At 36.0% G+C, this 23346-nt stretch overlaps 1 protein-coding gene across 1 annotated transcript in view; it reads right to left on the bottom strand.

Moving 5' to 3' along the window:
* The window catches only part of TFAP2D (transcription factor AP-2 delta), a 53706-nt gene that overhangs the window by 11831 nt on the left and 18529 nt on the right, over positions 1-23346 (bottom strand). The window contains exons 6-7 of the mRNA XM_025890707.2: positions 11502-11643; positions 5696-5809 (exon numbers count right to left, since the gene is read on the bottom strand). Coding sequence (XP_025746492.1) covers positions 5696-5809; positions 11502-11643 — 256 coding nt within the window. The remainder of the gene's footprint in view (positions 1-5695; positions 5810-11501; positions 11644-23346) is intronic.

Genomic DNA, 23346 nt, shown 5'->3' with positions numbered 1-23346 from the left:
TAATAGTAAAAGTCGATGTTACTAATTAGAGCATTCTCTATGCTTATCCAATCACACTCTCTCCTTCTTTCCCAGCCAGAACTCAGCAAAAACAGTAGAATTTATCAGACTCTGCCAATGGACTGTTTTCAAAGTTAAATGTGTTATGCTTCCTTTCTAACTCATTTTTCTCTTGAGCTTTTGGTTCTATCAAAATTAAAGTTACTGCTGTCAGTAGGAAATTATGAAAGAGACACATTCCATGATGACATGTTTTTACCCAGATTATTAGCAGAATAATAAGTATAGAATCCTTTCAATACATTGGTATACAAGACAGAACTTCATATAATTCTCAGTGTCACTTTAAAAAAAAATGAATTAGAATGGTTTTTCTTCCAAAGTTAAAAAAAAAAAAGCTAATAGTCTAAAAACATCCTAGGGCTGTGGTTCTTAAAGCTAACTATCAGAATCAACTTCAGAGTTCTGCAAACAACACAGAAGCCCAAATCCAATGCTAGACTTGACTTATTAAATTAGATCTTTTAAACTATATTCCTGACCTTGAGAATTTTTAAAAACTCCAAGAGAGATTTGGAGCTGTGAAACCAGGTTTAAGGGCTACACTTAAAAAGTGTGAAGTCTGGGGCACCTGGCTGGCTCAGTCGTTAAGTTTCTGCCTTCGGCTCAGGTCATGATCCCAGGGTCCTGGGATCGAGCCCTGCATCGAGCTCCCTGCTCCACGGGAAGCCTGCTTCTCCCTCTCCCACTCCCCCTGCTTGTGTTCCCTCTCTCGCTGTATCTCTCTCTGTCAAATAAATAAATAAAATCTTATTAAAAAAAAGTGTGAAGTCTTTTTCAAGGTCAGGCAGCAAGCTGACCTTTATTGTCCTATTAAGCTATTCTATTGAGGCTTCTTTTAATAAATGCACAGTAAAAAAAAAAAGACATACATTTAAACTTGATCTATATCAGGAGACTTCGATTTGGGTTTTAATTGGAAATGTCAACCATGTATCTTTTGTTTAAAAAGACATAGTTTAAGACATGCGGAAAAATGAAGCTGGACACCTAGCTTACCTTATATACAAAAATTAACTCAAAATGCATTAGACCTAAACATAAGACCCACGACTATAAAACTCTTAGAAGAAAACAGGGGGAAAACTTCATGACTTTGCATTTGGCAAGGATTTCGTAGCTATGACACCAAAAGCGCAGGCAACAAAAGTAAAAAAAAAAAAAAGGCAAGCTGAACAACATAAAAATTTCTATGCATCAGAGGAGATAATCAACAGAATAAAAAGGCAACCTACAGAATGAAAGTATTTGCAAATCCTATGTCTAAAAGGGGCTAATATCCAGAATATATAAAGAACTTACAACTCAACAACAAAAAAAGCAAATAACCAGATTAAAAATGGGTAAAAGACTTGAATAGACCTTTCTCCAAAAAAATGGCATAGAAATGGTCAACAAGCTTATGCAAAGATGCTTCACATCATTCATCACTAGGGAAATACAAATCAAAACCACAATGAGTTATCACTTCATACACATTAGGATAGCCACTATTAAAACAGAAACAGTAAATAGTAAGTGTTGGCATGAATGTGGGGGAAGGAGAACCCTTGTGTCCTGTTGGTGGGAATGTAAAAGAGTGCAGCCACTATGAAAAACAATTAACATACTTATTGGGTACATACCATGTGCCAAGTACTGTGGATAGAGAGACGAAAGCATTTCCTAATTATCCCAGGTAATTACCTGTACTCTGCTTAATCCTCTATTGTAAAATCTCTTTCATGTGTTATAAGTCTATGACAGTTTCTCAAAAAATTAAAAAAGAATTACTATATTATATAGTAATTCTACTTCTGGGTATATATCCAAAAAATTGAAAGCAAAATCTCAAAGAGATATTTGCATACCCATTTTCATAGCAGTACTATTCACAACAGCCAAGGGGTATCCATTAATGAATGAATAGATAAGCAAATGTGACATATACATACAATGGAATATTATTCAGTTTTTAAAAGGAAGGAAATTCTGACACATGCTACAACACAGATGAACCTTGAGAACATTATACTGAGTGAAATAAGCTAGTCAAAAAAGACATAACTGTATGATTCCACTTATATGAGGCATCTAGAGTAGTTAAAATCATAGAGACAGAAAGTAGAATGGTGGCTGCCATGGGCTAGGGGGCAGGAGGAAAAGGGGGAAATGGGGAGTTGTTTAATGGTTACAGAGTTTCAGATTTGCCAAATGAAAAAGTCCTGGAGAGTGGTTGCACAACATTGTGCATACACTTAACACTGCTAAATTGTTCATTTAGAAATGGTTAAGATGGTAAATTTTACGTTAAGTGCTTTTTATCACAATAAAAAAGATATAATTTAGGAAGTTTGCTATAAAGTGAATTTTAGTTATGATGAAGGAGCAGAAGGCTAGCTGAGGACAAAGCAGAAGCTGGTACCCCACCCCCCCACCCCCCGCCACTTTGGGATATATGTGACATTCCTCAGGCACTCCTGGCTGCCCTAAAGGAAAAACAAATGGTTAACTGATGAAGATCACAGTCCTGCAGGACAGAAGTCTCTCTCAGTTTACAAATGTCCTAGTGACTTACAAGGAAGAAGCTTTCTTATCAATAACCTAACTTCCAGAGACCCATAACTCAGTTTCCTGAAGCCCTAACATCATCCTCCCCTACATGAAATTGAGGGAGGCTGAGGCAGAAGGAAATGTAAATAATATTGAATTTCTTTTGAACCTGAAGCCCATTGACAAGGACGCATGATAGGAGGAATGTGACACTCCTCTAGGAAACTCCCAACCGTCTTCATGTTCATGCCTCATTAGAGGGAAAAACAACCTTGGCTTGACAATAACCAGGCCTCCAGTATCCTGAGAGTCTTTAGCATATGGCAGTCCTTCTGGACACCCCCTTTGTGCTCACCTCCCCAGCTCCTGAGTATATAATCAGCCCCTCCTCAAGACCACAGGGCAGCAGCTCTTTCTGCCCACGAGTCCTATCCCCATGCTTTAATAAACCACCATTTTGTACTAAAGACGCCTTAAGAATTCTTTCTTGGTCGTCGGCTCCGGACTCCACCCCACTGAACCTCATCTCTTTCTCAAAACTCCACCAGTTAAATGATTTCTATCATCCTACTACCTTCCACTATGAAATCAGAACATCTCGTCAAAATAAATTATCTGGAATATAGTTAAAGCAAAGTAAATAAAAAATCTGGAAAATATTAAAAAGGCATAATAAATAGGAAATCATAACTTTCTGATATCGAAACACTTAATATTTATAACAATACAACATTTATGCCCATGTGTATTAATATATAAATGATAATACCAAAATTTTTATAGATGATACTTTTATAAGTAGATATACCATGTAGTTTTAAATTGTTTCAAGGTATGGCTGTATATTTCAAATTGTTGTGATTGAGAATCTGCAGCCATACATAATCTTGAGAGTTTTACATCCAAAATATAAGCTCTTTTTGAACTGGGGGGGGAACAATTTTCAATATATGTAGCTCTTTTCGGGACAATACCCGACTAGTTTTTTACCATATTCTGCATAGGGGGGAGGTAAATGAGAGCAAATAAAGCCCAGGAAGGAAACATACAGCTCAAGTTTAGAAGTGAAAGTTTCCTCTAAGGAGTTCTGTGGCATTGATTTGGCAACTAACTAAAGTATCAACAAATTAGCAGATTGTGCCTATGCTGAGCAAACACATGGTTTGCCTACTTATTTCACACTGTTGCTAATATTCAATTTACACATTGATGCCGTATTTTGTTTTGAGACTGAAAAAGGACAGCTCACTATCTGATGAAGGCTGAGGCACCCGTAATTGGAATAACCTGGTAGCTGTGATATAAAATCTGAATTCTCTATGTTTTAACAATAAATTCTTCCTTAGAGTGTATTCGTAATTTAACAAACTTCCTTAAATCAAGACTTGATTTGTATAAAAATCATTAAGCTTGGAATTGAACTTCTGTAAAAATTACAAATATCTTTAGTGTGGATACAAAAATATGGAAAATATTTGTACAGATGTGACAGTGGAACAAACCATATCTTCTAAACTTGGATCGGTGGTGGAGTAAACAACCCATCACTCACTGAATGCTTACTTTATATTCATTATCTCATTTTATTTATTTATTTATTTATTTATTTATTTATTTATTTATTTAAAGTAAGTTTTACGCTCCACGTGGGGCTTGAACTCACGGCCCCGAGATCAAGAGTCACATGCTCTACTGACTGAGCCAGCCTATATGCATTATGTCATGTTTGCTCACTACCACCATACAATAAAAGGGTTCTTCTTCCACTTAAAGCTAGGGAAATCGAGGGTTGGAAAGAATGCATGTTACCCCATAACTACCCAGCTCAGCTGTATGAGGGTCTGGATTTGAAGAGGGTTCTATTGACTCCCAAAGCCTTTTCCCCTTAACTTCTGGGCATTGTAATTTCTACCAGTTTTATTACACTTACTTTCACTAACCCAATTGAGTGCTAGGAGAAAAGTCCTGTGAGATATATTTTTGGTATATCTGGTACATTTTTAGAAGGCAAACCCTAAATTTAGTCTCCAAAGATGTATCTACTATATCTTAAGGAGTCTTGTAGCATGATGCAAAATAAAATATTCTATTTAAAAGTCTCTGATGTTACAGATAAAACTCCAACTCATTGAAATATCCATTATTTTATATAAGGGAGTATCCTCCTCAACAGCATTATTGGTGAGAGGTACTGAAAACATTTTAAAATTTAATGTATAATAGTCTTTATTTAACATTGTTTTTATTTGTTTGCTTTGTTTTGTTTTAAGTAGGCTCCACAGCCAGGATGGAGCCCAATGTGGGGCTTGAACTCAAGACCCTAAGATCAAGACCTGAACTGAGATCAAGATGTTTAGCCAACTGAACCACACAAGAACCCCGGCTTAACATTGTTTTTTAAACTGAATGATGATAGTTAAAAGAGGACAAAATATTTTTTACATTGATGAGAAATATCATGTAAGGCATTAGAATTTTAGAACTTTAAAACTGGAAGTTACCTGAGTAATTATCTTGTTCCTTTCCACATTGTCTCTAGGGCATAAATTAACCAGAAAAAAATAGTCTATTCTTTTCCAAAGCATCTCAGAAAATAAAATTTTAAATATGCTTTCAATAACACATTCCAGGAGCTTTAAAATATACTTGTGTGGTCCAATTTAAGAACCATTTGCAGCTTCTAAGTGGGCAGAAATTATTAACATATGCCTGTAAAATCAGTGTATGATATCCCATTAATTTGTGTCATATCAGTCCATTCAACGATGTGCCTCACCAAGATAAAGAAGTATTTAAATGATTTCAGAATTCTGATTCAAAAGTGCCATTACTTGAAATAATAGTGTTCACTTTCAAAGTCATAATTTCCTGAAAATTGCATAAAGACACTAAATTTTCTGATCTAAAATGCTTCATGCATTAGTTATGTTTATAATTTGATCTTAGATGCTTGCAATTTCAAAAGATTCAGTCAGTCACTATATGAATATATAAGCAATATTGCCTAAACAGAACTGTGACAGGAATACAAAAATGTCTGGGTTAATAAAGATGGTTTAAGAATTTAAAAGAGAGTCTGAGGAGATTGAAAAGCCAGTCTTACCTGAAATGTGTTAAGTGTCTCTGGATGTCAAGGTCTAGAATTGGAGTGGGTCTGGAGGATCCCAGTGGTGATCTATCTTGGCTCAAGAGGTCTTGGAATTCTTTACAAATTTGTCTAAAATGAAAGAAATCCATCATTGAAGTTGAACCCTTAACATGGGGCTTTAATTTCAGCCCATGATGTTTTATCAAAGGTTTGTCTTCTCATTTAAAAGAGGACTAGATAAAAAAACAATAATAAAATAAATAAATAAAATAAAAGAGGACTAGGTCAACTTTCATAAATCAACCTCCAAAGTTCCATCTACAACATACAGATGAGGTTCACAACAGCAACTTTGCTCCCAAGTACTATAGGAAAATTGTAAAACTTTGGAAGTGATCAACAGCCCACGAGCACTGACAAAACCGTGTTCATTTTTAAGGTGAATATTCACAGATCAACCTTAGCATAAGGAAAAATCTATATGAAAGGATCACACTTAATCACTGTTTTTTAAAAATATTAAAATATGATTTTTAGAGGGGATATCACATTTGTAAAAAGTTTAAATCAAGTTATAGGCTTCTTTCAGAGCCGTGATTCAAGTAGGCTTTGGAAAATCCTGTTTCCCAGCGTTTCATTAGAATTCAGACTCTTGTGAACTGAATTCATATTTTAATATTTAAAGTACATAATCATTTACCACAATTCAGCCCATTAGCCTCACAAAAATGATTGTTATGTCCCATGTAATATGGTTTCTTGCAAAAGGTATGTTTAAGAGAAAATCTGCTGCTTTTCTTACATTAAATAATTGTGATTTCTGATAAGTTTTAATTACCACATTACTGTATATATTGAATAACAGCAAAGCCTTTGTGATACATAGTCTAAATGATACAATTCTAAAGAAGCAAAACATATAAAGAAAATAGTTTTTTTTTAAACAACAACAAAACTTACTAGATTAATACAGTAATTGAAGAGTGAAATAAAGGACAGTTAAGGATTTGCTCAAAAGAATACATCATCTAATGTGAGGCTACTCCATAGTCAAGGGATAATGTGATAGTGATTAGGGCTTTTTTTTGGTCTGGATTTACAATGGGTAGTCACAAAAATCTAATCATTAGCCCTGATTATAATTATCAATGTAGCTAGCCAAAGACAAGTAAGTACACGAGTCAAATTATTCCAAGTGAATGTTACTCCATGGACCCAGCCACTAATTTCTCTCCAAAGCATTTGTGTCATTAACAAATAACTACCAAAAAGTGACAAAATGTCTTGAAGTACAAATAATTTACCAGTGAGTTAAAGCCAGTGGAGTTTTATAATTAGGTGCCTGAAATTTCTTCTAAAGATCATTTGTGATTTTTTTTAATGAGTAATAATCCCCAGGTTTATTGCCAGTGTTATTTTCATATTGTGTGATTTCATAGAATTTGCCCTTTTCATTGTGAACACAGTTGAAAGTAAAAGTGGATCATAAGGAGAGGAAAAACAAACAAAAAACCAGAGAGGGCCCTTATCTGCTCTAAATCAAACAGGATCCTCCATATCCTCCAGCTAATGTTTTAGTCTCTGAGATCTAGCGTCTAAATGCATGCTTTTAACAACTGCATGTGTATACTTTCACTGAGAATATTTGATCTGAATTTATCACTTTTTCTGTTCTGAGTTAGACTTAGTTGATTGACTTTCAGGTGTATTGCCTATGTTTTCATAGATGAATAGCAATTTAAACTAAGTTTTTGATGCCAGTCTGTGGCATCAAATGATGCCATTTGGTAGGGCATCGTTATCTGTTATGCTTTGTGTTACTGAATAGAGTTAGATATACTATTATCTTTATTTTTTAGGAAATTTCTAACTAAAATTTTAAATCCAGATTCATGCTATCATTTTTCAGACTGGCAATATAAATGACTATATGGTAGACTATCAGTATGCTCCATTACTACAAAAAAAATATTGGGGCTATTTAAAGATGAGTCTCTTAATTTTATACAAGATTAAAATATATTTAAAAATTCAAATAAAGGTTGAAACATTGCTTTAGTTCTTATGGTAGGATATCAGAATTATTTGGATAATTGAAAAAATTAGTTTATAAGCTGGTAAATCAACTTCCTTACTGTATAAACATTATAGCAAGTTACAATAAACTTAAAGTTGATGAAGAAATGAGGAAAAGACAAAGTGTGGAGAAATTTAACTTGTGCTAAGCAATTCAGCTACACCACACAGGAAGCTATTGGGAGAAGTTCCAGAATTCTCAACCTCTGGTATTTGATTCTGCTGCTCTTAACTCACTGACTTAGGACAGCTTCTTGACTTAAAAACAGAGGACAATTCTGTAGTCCCCCCTTAGGCAATTATGATCATCATCTCATTATGACAGATATAGAGATATTATTTTTATGACTAGTTTTGTCCTCATTTAAAATTTTATTTATAAGGCTACAATAAGAAATACTCATTTCTCAAAACAAAATGTCACATTATGAATTATGTAACACAAGATGATCTTCGGTGAATCGTAAATTCTAACTTTATCACTTATGTCACTGTCCTTAAGGACATAATTTTTAAGCTGATGCCTGAATTTCAAGTTCTGTGTTTCTCCTTTTGACAATTATTGTTATAGTAACAATTAAAACATGTTGACGATTCTGCTTTACCCTAATGCAGATCAAATGTTAAGCATATTTAGTCCTAAATTCAATGAAGAAGTTTAAATGTGTTTTCCATGAATCAAATGTTTTATACAGTACATTTTTAGAATTCAAAAATGGTCTAATTCAGTTTCTGTCCCTCCTATGTAACTGTCTAATTACACCAACATATTTGGTTAATCAACAAAACAAGAAATTAAGAGGAATTAGGAAGCTCGACCCTTAGTCAATGGGCCTTTCATTTAATTATGCAGTTGGCAAAATAATTAAATACAACTGAATCTGTTATTCATAGGGTTAAAAGAGAAACATGCAAGCCAATCCAACAATGCAGATCAGTTATTGGATCTCTCATCCAATGATTTTGAATTTCATATGTATTTTTGAGGCAACTGTCACAGTCTTGTTGAACAAAGGTGAGCTAACTAGAATGTAATGAGTATCCATGTAGGCTATTTAATTTCAACGTTGAGCATTTTAATTGAAAATATTCAAAGCTCTACTATTAGAAAATTAGAAACTTCTCAGAACACATGTTGGATCCATTCATACACTGTGGAAAAAGCATGTAATTCCTACACATCCCTTAATTTGTCCACTTACATTGATGATTACTTGTCTTGTATATATTTGCTATGACTACATAGTCTCTCATTCTTGTTTCCCATTGTCTATAAGAAGATGGATGGATATACACAACCAAAAAGACACAAAAGATTATACAGCCTGTCTCTTAATTTCTAGATGTTTATGACCTATTTACTCTTGAATAAAATAAGGTAACTGGAATCAGTGAACCCAATTCTTGATTATTCAATGGTTTGCAAATGTCCAGCTATGGGCAGAGGGATCAAAGTACATGTTCTCACAATATTTTATGAAACGAATGTCCCAAATATCATCTAAAAATAGACATTATTGAGATCCTAGGTAAAAGGAAAATACTACTCCTGAGTTGAATCCACTACTCTAAAATAGACGTCTCAGCATAACTGACAAATATGGAAGTACTTCTCTTAATCCCCTCAAGTTCTTCTAACACTGGTCTTCGGTGAAAACAAAATCTCTGCATCAGTTTGAACGCACAGACATTTAAATAGAGTATGGGAACTCTCCAGAAAGTGGGTGCTTGTGTTCTGAACGTCAATGGCAGCATTGCTGTGGGTGGTAGAGGTGGGCAGCTATGGAACCAGCCTGGGGAAAGGAGGACAAAAAGAGGGATTTCTCTGGATTAGGGAGTGAAAGTCTTAGAATATGCATGATGAAACTATAACCAACTAATTTTGAGGTAGGAAATATAAAGGTGTCTTTTCTTGGATAATTTGTATCTGGGGATAACCGTGTCATTCAGAGGTGTCACAGGGGGACACATATTGGGAAAATCTGTATAATCCTGCCAGCTAGAAGAATACTATGCTTTGGGAACACCTGGAGGACACTACCTAACTTCTAGCAGGGTATTCTTCTCTTGATCTGTAACATGTCTTTATAGTTCTCCGGAGATGGTATTAAGGATTCAAACTGACTACGTGTACTTTCAGTTTCTCCTGGAGAAACTAAAATGTTACTGATGAAGACCCCTCTGGGTCTTGCCTTGCAAGAGGGCAAGAGTAGAAGCAAAACAGAAGGAAAGATCCCCCAGGAGATTAGCCACACAAAAAATCCAGGTTCAGCTCTTTCTACCAGCAAATTTTTAGGAGCTTGCACAGAATAAGGTCTATCCTGAAATCTTAAATCCACATTTTATACCTGCCTTCTAATTTTCTTTCTCTAACCCTTGGTCTTCATTTTCTTTCTCAGCTGGTCCTTTCCCTTTCATTTCCTTGTTTTACCTTTTTTCCCCTTTTGCCACCATCTTTTCTTTTCCTTCTCTCTGGGGCAAGATGAATCATCTAAGTTACTCTCAGAAGAGCACTACACAGATAGATCCCAAACCCAAACAGTGCCAGCCACAAGCAGCACAAATCCCAAATAAGGGACTCAGTATCGTGGGCAAAACTGTTGGGTGGTAGGTTTCCCATTTAAACACTTAAACTTGTAAAAACAAACCAAAAAAGACCTATGTGACATTAGAAGTAGGTAGAAGAAATATTTAGTTTTGGTTTTATGCATTTTGAGGCCATTTAAATTTTAGCCAACATGTTGTGAAGTCCTTTTCCATCAGTTTCTAAGAAGCAATGTCTTTAACACTTATCTACTTTATATCATCTCTTTGAAAGTTTTCCCCAAATAAGAAACTAATTTAGAAATAATAATTTAACCCACCTGGAACTATTAGCTCTAAAATCTGAACATACAGTTAGGAAATTAGATAAGATTATTAATAGTCTATTATGTAGCATAACTTATTTTAATAAAGAGAGCAAGAATTAGCTATTGCCTGAAAAATTTTTCTCTAAAAATTTGAACATGACTTGCAGCAGCATTTACTTTTCTGTTGGGTTTTTACACACTCAATGGTAGTTCTTCCATTCCTTATCAAAGAACTTTCAAGTTTGAGGGAATTTGAACTCATCTTATGCAAGCTCCCCTTTCATGTGTCATCTCTGTCATTATTTTAATTCACATTTTTGTTGAACTTTACACTTTTCAGAAGCTTTCACATACATTATACCTTTTCTTTTCGACAGTATCATCACTGGTGGTGAGACAGTATAGGGATTATTTGCTTAATTATATACCAGAAAAGCTAGGGGCACTGATGGTGATTCTTGGCCCCAGAGGTCTCCGTGTTACCTCTCACACACCTAGGTCCTCTTTTGTCATATTCTCCAAACATTCACAGTGTTTTGAGATCTTCACCCTCATGTGTTAAGGCTCAGTGAGTGGTTTCGACCAAATCACATAGCAGCGAATGACATATTTGTCTGGAATCTACATTTCCTAAACATACTTTTCTCCTAAGAACTCCTGCACATTCTGGAGAGGTTTTCTAAAAACTTTCATCATCACTAAACAAAGGTAGTTTGTAAATCTTGCTATGGGTGCAAGGCCAGGGGTGAGGGTATGTCCTTGTGTAGTACATCTAGCTGCTAAAGCTTGAGACCCTCCGTTTTAGAGAACTGGTACTTTCTAGACTCTTTCCCTCACTCAAAGAAAATGGAAAACCTGAAAGAAGGCATATAGAGACTTCCCATTCTGCTTACTTGGTCGCTAGGATCATCTTTTTTCTTGCAGTCTGTTCTTTCTGTTCCATATGTTGTCTGGCAAGATGTTCTCCTACAGCTTTGGCTGGAAACTCTGTTTCACAAGTGTAGCCAAAATCCCGAGCCAAGTGTAAAGCTTCTCCTGTTGGCAGACAATAAAAGTCAGTTTTCCACAAACGTCTAAACTCAGTAAGAGTAACACTTTATATTTTCCTCAAGCCTCATCCCTCCTTGTGGTCAGACGGATCATTTTTTCCTATTTATTCTAAATAATCCTAGGGAAAGGACCTTTGGGGTGCGGGATGCTGTAGGATGAGGAAAAATTGAGGAACAGAGAAGCTACTTACCAGGCAGGGGTATGTGAAACCTGAAGGGGAAAACAAGAAAAACTAGGAGTTTTGACTTCCCTAGAGGCTCGAGCCCAGTTTGGCTTCTCAGATCCTACACATTAATGCCCAAGGGAAAAAGCTCCATGGGCTTGCCATTCTGTTGTTGATCGACCTACAATCTATCCTTAGTATATTTGAAATATTCAGATATCTTTCCCAGGAGATCTATCAAAATATTGACAAAGGGTCCAAAGAACCTGAAACACTTTGGAAAGGGGAGAGCAATGAATGTTATCAATTTCGTACCATTATGTTTGCAAGGATGCTATAGTGTGTGATCATAGTACCAGCATCATCAGGCTTCATGGTAGGCTTCAGTACCTTTTAGCACAGTGCACAATGCTTCTTATGTACGTTAGTAAAAACACAATGCTTTTTAAGTATAATAAAATCATAAATAACTTTTAGTCTTTCACAAACATCTTAAACCTGAGTAAATTGGTAAGAAATGAGGTAAAAATGGCTTATCTGCAAAGTAAGTTTTGGCAATATAGTTGTACCTTGAAAACAATAATAGTTTTAAAGTTCAAGCCAAATTTCACCTGAGCATGAAAACTTAAAAAAAAAAAAAAAGCAAGCTCTCATTGCACATATACTGAGCACTTACTTTGCTCAAGGTGCTGTGCTATGTAGGAGTAATGAGGGCTATAAAAGGGCTGTCCCTGTTTCTAGGAAAATGACAATCGTCCCCATAATAGTAGCAAGAAACACCTTAGTAGCACTTTCTAATTTACATTGCAACCTATATGAACACTATCATCTGCTCATGTTTACTGACATTATGTTGCTATTATACATAACAAAGCTATTGTACTACAAGTATCACATGAATGTTATAGATAAAATGTTTTACAGACATTCAAAGTGGGAGAAGGGCGTTAACATGGGGAATTAGATCAGATAATGTTTTGTGAATTATGGATCAATGATTTCCAACTCCCTCCCCCATTTCAAAGCAGTGGCAGGTTTTTAGTTAAGATTTTCATATTCATGTAGTAGGAAACATCCTTGTTAGCCATTCATTCTAAATAGGAAGAGGACATAACTACATGGAAAGGGTCCCTATATTGATGAGTCTGGGTAGTGCTAGTTATTGAAGGGTCACGGTTTTAGATAAAGTTGCAATGTACAGGAAATATTTTTAAAGTGCTTATTACCAGTAGGTTATCCCCCTAACTGATAGGAAAGAAAATGTGTGCATATTTGGCAGAAAAATGGCACAAGGATTAAAAAAAAAAAGACATTGTGGGATGCCTGGGTGGCTCAGTCTGTTAAGCATCTGCCTTAGCCTCAGGTCATAATCCCGGGGTCCTGGGATCGAGTCCCACATCAGGCTCCTTGCTCAGCAGGAAGCCTGCTTCTCCCTCTGCCTGCCGCTCTCCCTGCTTGTGCTCTCTCTCTCTCTGGCAAATGAATAAAATCTTAAAAAAAAAAAAAAAAAGAGAGATCGTAATGCCATATAGGATAGTCACTTTTGCTAGAAAAATGACAGAAGGGAGATAATTCAAGACATTTCAAAACTGATGTATAAAATCTGAAACAGTGGCCATAGCACATGACCGAGGATAAGCTCATGTGATCCTGAGACTGCAAGTATCTTGCCCCTAACACAATAACCCATTCACAGTGTCATCTTTGTACATTACGTTGAGTTATGTATATTGATGTATCTGCATATTGCAATATTGTCACTGAAAGATATTTGGATAACATTTTCACAGACACTATTATATATATATATTTGTCCTCCACTGCTTGTGCAGTAGTGGGAGAAGTGAAACAGTGCAAACAGGAGGGTGGTAGCATGTCTCTTAAATTTTATGCTAAAACCTGATTCTGGCCTATTATATGCAAAGCTCTCACCGTGTGGTAGTTTTTAAAACAGTTTGAATGGAACAGCTGCTATTTACATTTACACTGACAGCCAGATCCTTCCTTCCCTTAGTTCTGTTTACTGCTTTCTCTCGCTTGCAATGTAACATTGTTATTGGATGCATAGCAATGCTACATCAAAAGAAGTGGCAAGTGAAGACACTCTGATATGTAGTTAAAATGTGTGTATCATGCCACAAAAGCTTTGTGTGTGAGGGCCCAAGAATGAATGAATAAAAGAATCTATGAATTAAAATACACATGATATTCAGTAAGGAGGACAAATCTGTATTTAAATCCTGTACAGCAGGTATCTTAGAGTCAATGAGTTTAAGAAAAATAGAAATTTTAGGATCAAAAAAGCATGTGAAGGGGCGCCTGGATGGTTCAGTCAGTTAAGCATCGGATTCTTGGTTTCTCCTCAGGTCATGATCTCATGGGTCATGAGATCAAGCCCCACAATGGGGTCCCCGCTCAGTGGGGAGTCTGTTTGAGCTCTCTCCCTCTGCCCCTGCCCCACACTTACATGCTTGCACGCACATGCACATTCTGTCTCTCAAATAAATAAATCAACCCTTAAAAAATTTTTTTAAAAAAATCATGTGAATAAGATTCTAGGGGATCTGACTGATTCATGAAGATAAAGATCAATGAACTTCTCTGTCTCTGTGGTGGGACAAAATTCCCACGTGAACAAGAGGCAGGTGCAGCAACCTGTGGTGGAAGAGTGATTTAGGAAAGGCCGAGAACATTTTTCCTTCTATTTCCATATGGCAAATATTGCCATGTCACCTCATATCTTTGTGAGATGAGGCAGGATGGCCTAGTTCTTTGTTTGCAAAATAGGTTTAAGTCATTTTTACATTTTAATGCACTGTGCCACTTGACAAACCAGTACCCTCCCCTTTTTTACACAGCCGAAGCAATACACTAACTTTAGCATGGATGGCCATTTTATATCATGTCATTTTAAACATATTTTAGAATTAGGATGGATGTTTGGGGGTTAGGATTATTGCTTGTAGAGGAGTATGTTAAGTGCAAGGCTTTAGGGTCTATAAACCAAATAGTGCTTACCCCCCTTCCAAAAAAGTAAAAACCCCTAAGAAATATTCATTTTTTTCAATAATAATATCAGCAGTAGGTGACTCGTACTGAGTAACTCTCTCAAAAAGCTAGCAGAAGTAAAATTACAGAATATAAAAATAGCATAAAAAAGAATTTTCTCCGTGATGTCAGGACACTCATTTTTCACACTCAAAAGCAAAAAGTGAACAACTAGGGGAAAATATTAGGAAAAGTTTAAATGTCCATCACTGATATAGCCTAGAAGTGGAAAGTTAATGGGAAAATGTTTTCTGGATCACCTGTTTTACTGAGTTTCTGGGTTCCTACATTATTTTATAGGAAGAAGATCTAAATGTATTTTTAAATAGAAATAAATACACCAAATTTTCAACCTTTTATAAGTCAGTAAGGATTTTTCCTTCTTTTAGAGTTATTGTATTTTAGGGAAAAACTGTACTTCAGACAATTAAAAATCAACATCTAGTACACTAATTTGCACTAAAGGCTACTTCTATATTGTTATCATCATATGATTCTTACCAACTGTCACTGTAATAATATTGCCTTAAAAACAATTTGTTTAACTTAGTATTGCAGTACCCAATGTTATTAAATAAAAGCAACAATTCATATGTGTTAACTTCTAGTCACATATCTATGATTTCAATTTTATTTATATGTATGAGAAACTAGCACTTTGAAATCTATCTGTAGGATTATTCCAAGAAGTACCTTTTAGAAAGCAGATTTGAGGGGTGCCTGACTGGCTCAGTTGGTAGAGCACCCGACTCTTGATCTCAAGATTGTAAGTTTGAGCCCCACACTGGGTATAGAGAATACTTAAAAATAAAAATCTTAAAAAAAGCAAATTTGAGAATATTTTCAAACCTGCATAAGATATTCTATCAAATAAACTATAATATCAAGCTACAGTAAACCCTAGAGCTGAAGGACAAAATTAATATATTATAGGTTTCCCAAACTATTCTGAAAAGAATGTACTATTCTGAAGGGAATGTACTATTACATGTAGCACTCCATATAATAGAGTCTATGATATAAATCTGTGCCTTATAATGTGGTAGTTCCCTAGTTTAATGATGATTTTGTTTAGACAGCAACACTTTGTTTCTCAAAGTAATAGTTTTGTTCCCCATTCCACACCAGTTAGCATAGCACCTGATTCATAATAGGTACTCAGTAAACATCTGTCACATGAAAAAGCTTTCAAATATCTTATTGGTTAATTATAACAATAGTCTTGTGAAGACTTCTAAAGAGAATGGTGATAAACTGGAACAAAGAATTGCTAGAAAGAATGAACTATACAGAAAATCCATAAAAATAGAGTCTATCCTAATATCAGTGGAGGCATTTTATAAAATAGACTATACCTATACATTTCAACACTTTCTGCTCCCGTAACCTGGGGTTTTTTGTTTTTGTTTTTAATGTAGGGGTGTCACCCCATAACAATCAATCTCTGGGTATGTGCCTGTTTTGAAGCTTCTGAAGTAATCTCAGGCCAACATTAAGAACTACTATCCTAAGGTGATGGGAAAGCATTATGTAGGGATTAATTCTACACCTTCATGAAATAAAAGAATTCTGTGGCTTATACAAAAGGAAGGCAGTCACTATAAAGTCAATTATAAACTATAAAGACCTCTATCTGTCAGGGCTTTTGCATAAAGAGTTCTGCCTTATTTGGCTGACATACTATAAACTCTAAAAACAAAACAAAACAAAACAAAAAAAAGGAGAGGCAACTGTCTGGCTCAGTTGGTAAATCATGCGACTCTTGATCTCAGGGTCATGAGTTCAAGCCCCACATTGGGCATGGAGCCTACTTAAAGTAAATAAATAAATAAAATAAAAACAAAAAACAGAAACGTAATGGTAGAAGGAGAGACAGCACTGTTAAGGAAACGAAGTCATTAGTCTACTGAAAAAGTGTATTTGTACAGAGAGATATAGTGTGAGATGAAGCTTGCTTTTCATACTAGCAGGGAAAAGATGGGTTTTCAAGAAAAGGTGTTGGGACAACTGGGTGGCCATCTGGAAATAAACAAATAAAATTGGATCGATACCATGCATCTAACAACAAAACAAGGTCCAGATGGATCAACAATTTAAACATTAAAAATAGAACCACAAAGTAATTAGGACATGGCAGAATTCTTTTATAGTCTTGGAATAAAAAAGTCTTTTAAAATATTACAGTTAAAACTAAAAACCATGATATAAAATATATGAGACATATGATTATACTCATATCAAAAAGTCTGTAAGACATAGACCTAAACAAATAAGCAAACCAACAGAAAACTTGTAACAGCAAACAGACAAACCAAAGCTAGTGGCGGGGAGGCTTTGCAACACAGATGAGAGACATACAGCCAGTTTTCTGTTATATAATGAGCACTTACCAATCAATAAGAAAAACATTTAAAAATATCTCATAAGGACAAAGTAAAAGAATAGAAAGCGAAGCTCATTAAATTCTTCTAGGAATACCTAATTCAACGTCCTTCATAACTGAGGTAGACTTTTTTTTTTAACCCATCAAATTAGCAGAGATCCAACAGTTGCACATCTACAGAATTATTTATGTAAGTGTAAGGTTACTCACTTTAGCACAATTTGTAATAGCTGAAGATTGAAAACATCTATATAATATTCAGTAGAGAATTGGTTAAATAAATTATGAGACACTCAAACAAGGTAGATCATGAGTGTTTAAAAGAATGGACAATTTGTAAGCCCTGAGAAAAAACACTATTATAAGGTGTGAAAAAAAGAACCTGACAGCAGAATAGTGTGTATAGAATGCTATAATTTCTTTTAAAAATTAAAAAATCCAATGCATACACACACATATCCTTGGAAGGAAATAGAGAAACCATTTGTTTAACAGAACATTTGTTTTCTGCCAGGAGGGGAACTGGACAACAAGGGAATACAGTGCAAAACAGATATTTTACAAGATGCTCTTTTGTAACTTTTAAATTTTCTACCATTTGAATCAATTATCTATTTAAAATTATATTAATTCAAAAGTAAAATTACTCTCTGACTCCATTCTTAGAGAGATTTAAATCTAAACTTAAATATTTATTGTAAATTAAAACACAAGCTATTCCAAAACTGCCATTGCTATTCAGCAGGATGTACACATCAATAGGAAGAACTACAATGTATAATTTTACTAAAATACCTATGAATTTTGATAAATGTAAATCATGGAATAAAAGCAGAAACTGCGTGTTTGAAAAGCACATTAGTCGAGGCATATACATTAAAGAGAGAATAATGGAAAGAAGAAAATAAAATCATGAGGGAAGTAATGCAGAGACGTGTTTTTTTTAAAAGATTTTATTTATTTATTTGAGAGAGAGAATGAGATAGAGAGAGAGCATGAGAGGGGAGAGGGTCAGAGGGAGAAGCAGACTCCCCGCTGTGCAGGGAGCCCGATGTGGGACTCAATCCCGGGACTCCAGGATCATGATCTGAGCCGAAGGCAGTCGCTTAACCAACTGAGCCACCCAGGTGTGTGTTTTTAAGTGAGCAGCACAATTTGCAAGAGTGAGCAGTGAGATGGACCAAAGCGGGCAAGGGCAGGCAGGACTCAGCCAAACAGGCTTGGAGACACTTGCCTTTTTGCAATGAGTAAAAGCAGGAATTTAAGGACACTCCAAACACACAGTCAGACCCAAAAGCATATGGGTAGTGGCCTATTTCCTCTACCCCTACACGTAAATACCTTTTTCCCCTGAAGATGAACGAAATCATAAGATGCAGATCAGGGGAGTAATATTACAAATGACTTAAGAACACGTCTCCTAAGATGGTATCTATTTGTCCACAGCATTGTCTGATACAATCTCTCATTCATGGAGATCAATTCTTGAAAATTCTTATAAGTGCTAGTTCCCAGATATAATATCTAATTGTTATCTAATTATCAATTATCAAAGCAGAGTCTCTCAGAAACTCTTCCATACTTTAGAATAAGAAATTTACAAATAAGGTGATACCTTTGTCTGGGGGTGGGTAGCAGGGAAAGCTTTTCCAAGACAGATCTTAAAATGATTCACACAGGCTCTACTAGCATTTACTTTATTGAGCCCAATTCCACTGATAGCTCTGAAATGCAAAAACTGTGCTCAAGACATTGTCCATGACAGAGTGTTTGTATGCAAAAGGGAACACCAGCTTTTCCTTGAGCTCTTCCATCTGACTGTCTGACCAAAGTGAGCACCAATTAGAGCTATTATTACAAAGAGCCAATTTATTAGCCTTTTTATGTCACACACAGTTTAAGAAGGAAGCTGGAAACCTTTGTCCTGAAGGAGGGACTAAGGTGGGAATGTGAGTCTGGAATGGCCAGTGGAGGAGTTATTTTGGGATGAAGGTCCTTTCAGACTTATAATCATGTCATGAGTCCCTGAAGGCTAGTTTTCAGATCCAGATTCCCATAGAAACCCACTGTGGTACCACATGAAGGTAATGAGAATATCCGTTGTGTTCTAAATTTCATGAGAAGAGCATCTAAAGCTGAGCATGCCCTGTGCATGTATTATCACTAATAATTGGCAAAGGATTTTGGTGTTTGAATCCTATGAGTCTCAAGCAGTGAACAATACTTCTTCCTAAAATAAAAAGTCATGGACTAATCACATCAGGAAAACCTGATATACCTATACTCACTCACTATACCTCCTCTCTAGGAAAGAGTTCATTCATTGCCAAGTCAGTTGTCCTTGTCTATGTGAGTATATTTAATCCTACATAAGATGTACAAGACAGGGGTGCCTGAGTGGCTCAGTTGTTAAGCATCTGCCTTTGGCTCAGGTCATGGTCCCAGGGTCCTGGGATCGAGCCCCACGTCGGGCTCCCTGCTCCGCGGGAAGCCTGCTTCTCCCTCTCCCACTCCCCCTGCTGAGTTCCCTCTCTCACTGTCTCTTTCTCTGTCAAATAAATAAATAAAATATTTAAAAAAAAGATGTACAAGACAGATGTGGCAGAGTTGAGTGAGGGACCATCAAAGATTTGTCCTTTCTTTACATACTATATAGCATTGCTGCTGAGAAGACTCTGCCCAGCTAGAGACTACATTTTCTAGTATCCCCCATACCCACCCCTGGAATTGGTTGTGGACACATGACTAGTTCTTGGAATGTGAACAGTAGTAAGGTGGGTAAGAAGCTGTGTACTTTTACTACCATGTCTCTCCTTATTGTGAACTCAATGAATGGGCTCCTAGGACCTAGAGAAGGGAATAGCTACAGATGGAAAGACTCTGGGTCTTTGATTAAAACCATGAGAAAAGGCCCCTGGTGAGGAACACCCACCTCAAACTATGCTGAGAAATAAGCTTTTATCATGGTAAGCCACTGAAAATTTGGGAATTAACTGTTATAACAGCTAGCATTGTCCTAACCATTACAGATATTATGATCTTTATTTATAAACTAAGACAATGAAGCTGAGTCAGTTTAAGTAACTAGCTCAAAGTCTGACAAAATTTCAACGGTGAATTTATTCGGGGCAGGGGAGGCATGCTTGCCCAAGGGAAAATACATTTTGCAAGTGGACAACTAGGTCATATGAAGTAAGACGTGCAGGGCAAGGTCTGGAAGCTTACATTTTTTGAAACTAAAGAACGAAACAATAGTAATGAAGGATTTAAACTCAAAAAGAGTGAATAGAGATAATATGCAATATTTGTAAATGGTCCCCTTTCTTTTGATGGTGTATATTCACACCCTTCTCTGCCCCACACTGTTTTGAAACACACACACACACACACACACACACACACACACACACACACACAGGATTTGACCCCCTGTCACAACAAACTGCAAGTCAAGGTATTTATGTTTAAGGACATCAACAGTGCTTTCAGAACTCCTGGTGTAGCCTGAAAATGTTACATGAGCTTTTGCAAATTCAGCAGAACTGTCCCAGGAAAGCACTCCACTCTGGTGAACAAAACCTCCCTCCAGCAACACTCTGCAACTTTGGCCATCTTGGAAAACCTCAAGTGAGGAGGGGAGCAATAGGCAGGAATAACTCCATCATTGACTCCTCATGTTTGTTTTAACAACCACCAACTCTGCAAAGGTTGTTCTGGAATAAAATAGAGAAGACAGCTAACAGAAGCTGCTAATTCATAAATAATAAATATATAGTAAGAGTATTAGAATCAGAACAATAATATTGGCCAAATTCTTTGAATGTTTTCCAAAGATGGAATTATCACCACTATACAAGAGGCTGGGATTATCCCAATATCTCAAGAAGATACATGCATTGGGTTAAACGACTCCAATCCACCATATTTTCCAAAGAGAGTAACATCTCTTTGATGTCATATATAAGCTGAATGAGACAAAAGAGAAGTCACAGCAATATGACTAAAACAGGGGGAAACAAAAAGAACATCAAGTTTATGATAAAGTGGGGAAGAAGAAGTTGTATCAACCATTAGTTATATAACTAAAACCCATTAGATGAAGAAATATGGATAAAAAGGTGGAAATGATCTATTATTACATTCTGAGGACTCTAGATTCAAACATTCATACCTCATTCTAGCTCAAATATGTCTGTTATATGGACCCAAAAAGTCCCCACTGTAAATATCTGCCTTACCAAAATGTTCACTTTTCAAACAACTTTGTGAGGTGAAAGAAATCAGTTTCAAGTGAACCACTTCATCCCAGTGGTTACTAGGTACAATGATATTTGTAACAGAAATGTTGTGAATTACTTAAATATAAATTTGCATTAAATAGCCCTCTCCTTTAAATTTCTAAAATAATCCCAAAATAATTACTTTAATATGTTGATTTGAGAACAATGTTAGGATGGCACTATTAATTGAGTGACTCCATTTAAAAGAAATACAGGGGAAAATTATTATAAAACAATTAAAAACAGAATGATGGAAAGCCCAAGGTAAGCATGGAAATTTGGACTATCATAATGAAACTACTGTTATGTCAGTGACAGGGGTAGTTTTTGAAAAACAAATGTTCATTTGCTAATTTCAATCCTTGTTATAAAAAGCACCTTGCTGTTCACCAACTGGATCTTTACAAAGGTTATATCATCTCTGCATGGAATGCCTACCAGAGTTTCAATGCACTACTCTTTTATTTTTTGGAATTTTTATCAAAATAGAAACAATTGGCAAGTCTGTATTCAAATCTTCCCCAGAAAAGCCCTGACAAGTACTGTAAATCATGATGAAATTTATTTCTAAGTCTGGTGTATGAGAAATAAAGTCAATTAGATATTATCTCACTTATGCTTAAGTCCTACCGCAAAATGGGGGTGGGGTGTATGATTGAATGGTAATAATATATTGGGCCATCAGGATGTTTGAGAAATAACTCTATAAGAGTCTCAATTAACAGTCTTAAGAGATATTTAAGATACGTCAAAATAAAAAGCTGCACAGCAAAAGAAACAATCAACAAAACTAAAAGGCAACCTACAAAACGGGAGAAGATATTTGCAGAGGACATATCTGATAAATTGTTAGTATCCAAAAGATATAAAGAACTTATAAAACTCAAAACCCAAAAAACAAATAGTCCAATTTAAAAAATGGGCAGAGGACCTGAGTAGACATTTTTCCAAAGAGGACATCCAGATGACTAATAACAGATACATGAAAAGATGTTCATCATTACTTACCATCACGAATTGCAAATCAAAACCACAGTGAGATACCACCTCACACCTGTCAGAATGGCTAAAATCAACAATACAAAAAACAACAGGTGTTGGAGAGAACATAGGGGAAATGGAACATGGGTGTACTGTTGGTGGGAATGCAAACTAGTGGAACCACTGTGGAAAACAGTATGGGGGTTCCTTAAAAAGTTAAAAATAGAACTGCCCTACCATCCAGCAATCACACTACTGGGTATTTACCCTAATTCAAAGGGATACATGCACCCCCATGTTTATAGCAGCCTTATTTACAATAGCCAAGACATGGAAACAGTCCAAGTGTCCATCGATTGATGAATGGATAAAGAAGCTGTGGTATATATACAATGGAATATTATTCAGCCAAAGAAAAGAACGAAATCTTCCCATTTGCAATGACATGGATGAAGCTAGCGAGTATAACACTAGGGGAAATAAGTCAGTCAGAGAAAGACAAATACCGTATCATTTCACTCATGTGGAATTTAGGAAACAAAACAAATGAGCAAGGGGAAAAAAAGAGAGAGACAAACCAAGAAACAGATTCTTTTTTTTATTTTTTTATATTTATTTATTTGAGAGAGCAAGAATGAGAGAGAGAGAGAGTACATGAGAGGGGGAAGGTCAAAGGGAGAAGCAGGCTCCTCGCTGAGCAGGGAGCCTGATGCGGGACTTGATCCCTGGACTCCGGGATCATGACCCGAGCCGAAGGCAGTCGCTTAACTAACTGAGCCACCCAGGCGCCCGAAACAGATTCTTAACTAGAGAACAAACCAAGGGTTGCCAGA

The sequence above is a fragment of the Callorhinus ursinus genome, unplaced genomic scaffold, assembly GCF_003265705.2.
Source record: "Callorhinus ursinus isolate GAN/ISIS: 27379988/994484 unplaced genomic scaffold, GSC_fseal_2.0 scaffold22, whole genome shotgun sequence".
In the NCBI taxonomy this organism is placed as follows: Eukaryota; Metazoa; Chordata; class Mammalia; order Carnivora; family Otariidae; genus Callorhinus; species Callorhinus ursinus.
The sequence above is the reverse complement of the archived record's forward strand: the minus strand, read 5'-3'. Positions and strand labels throughout refer to the sequence as shown.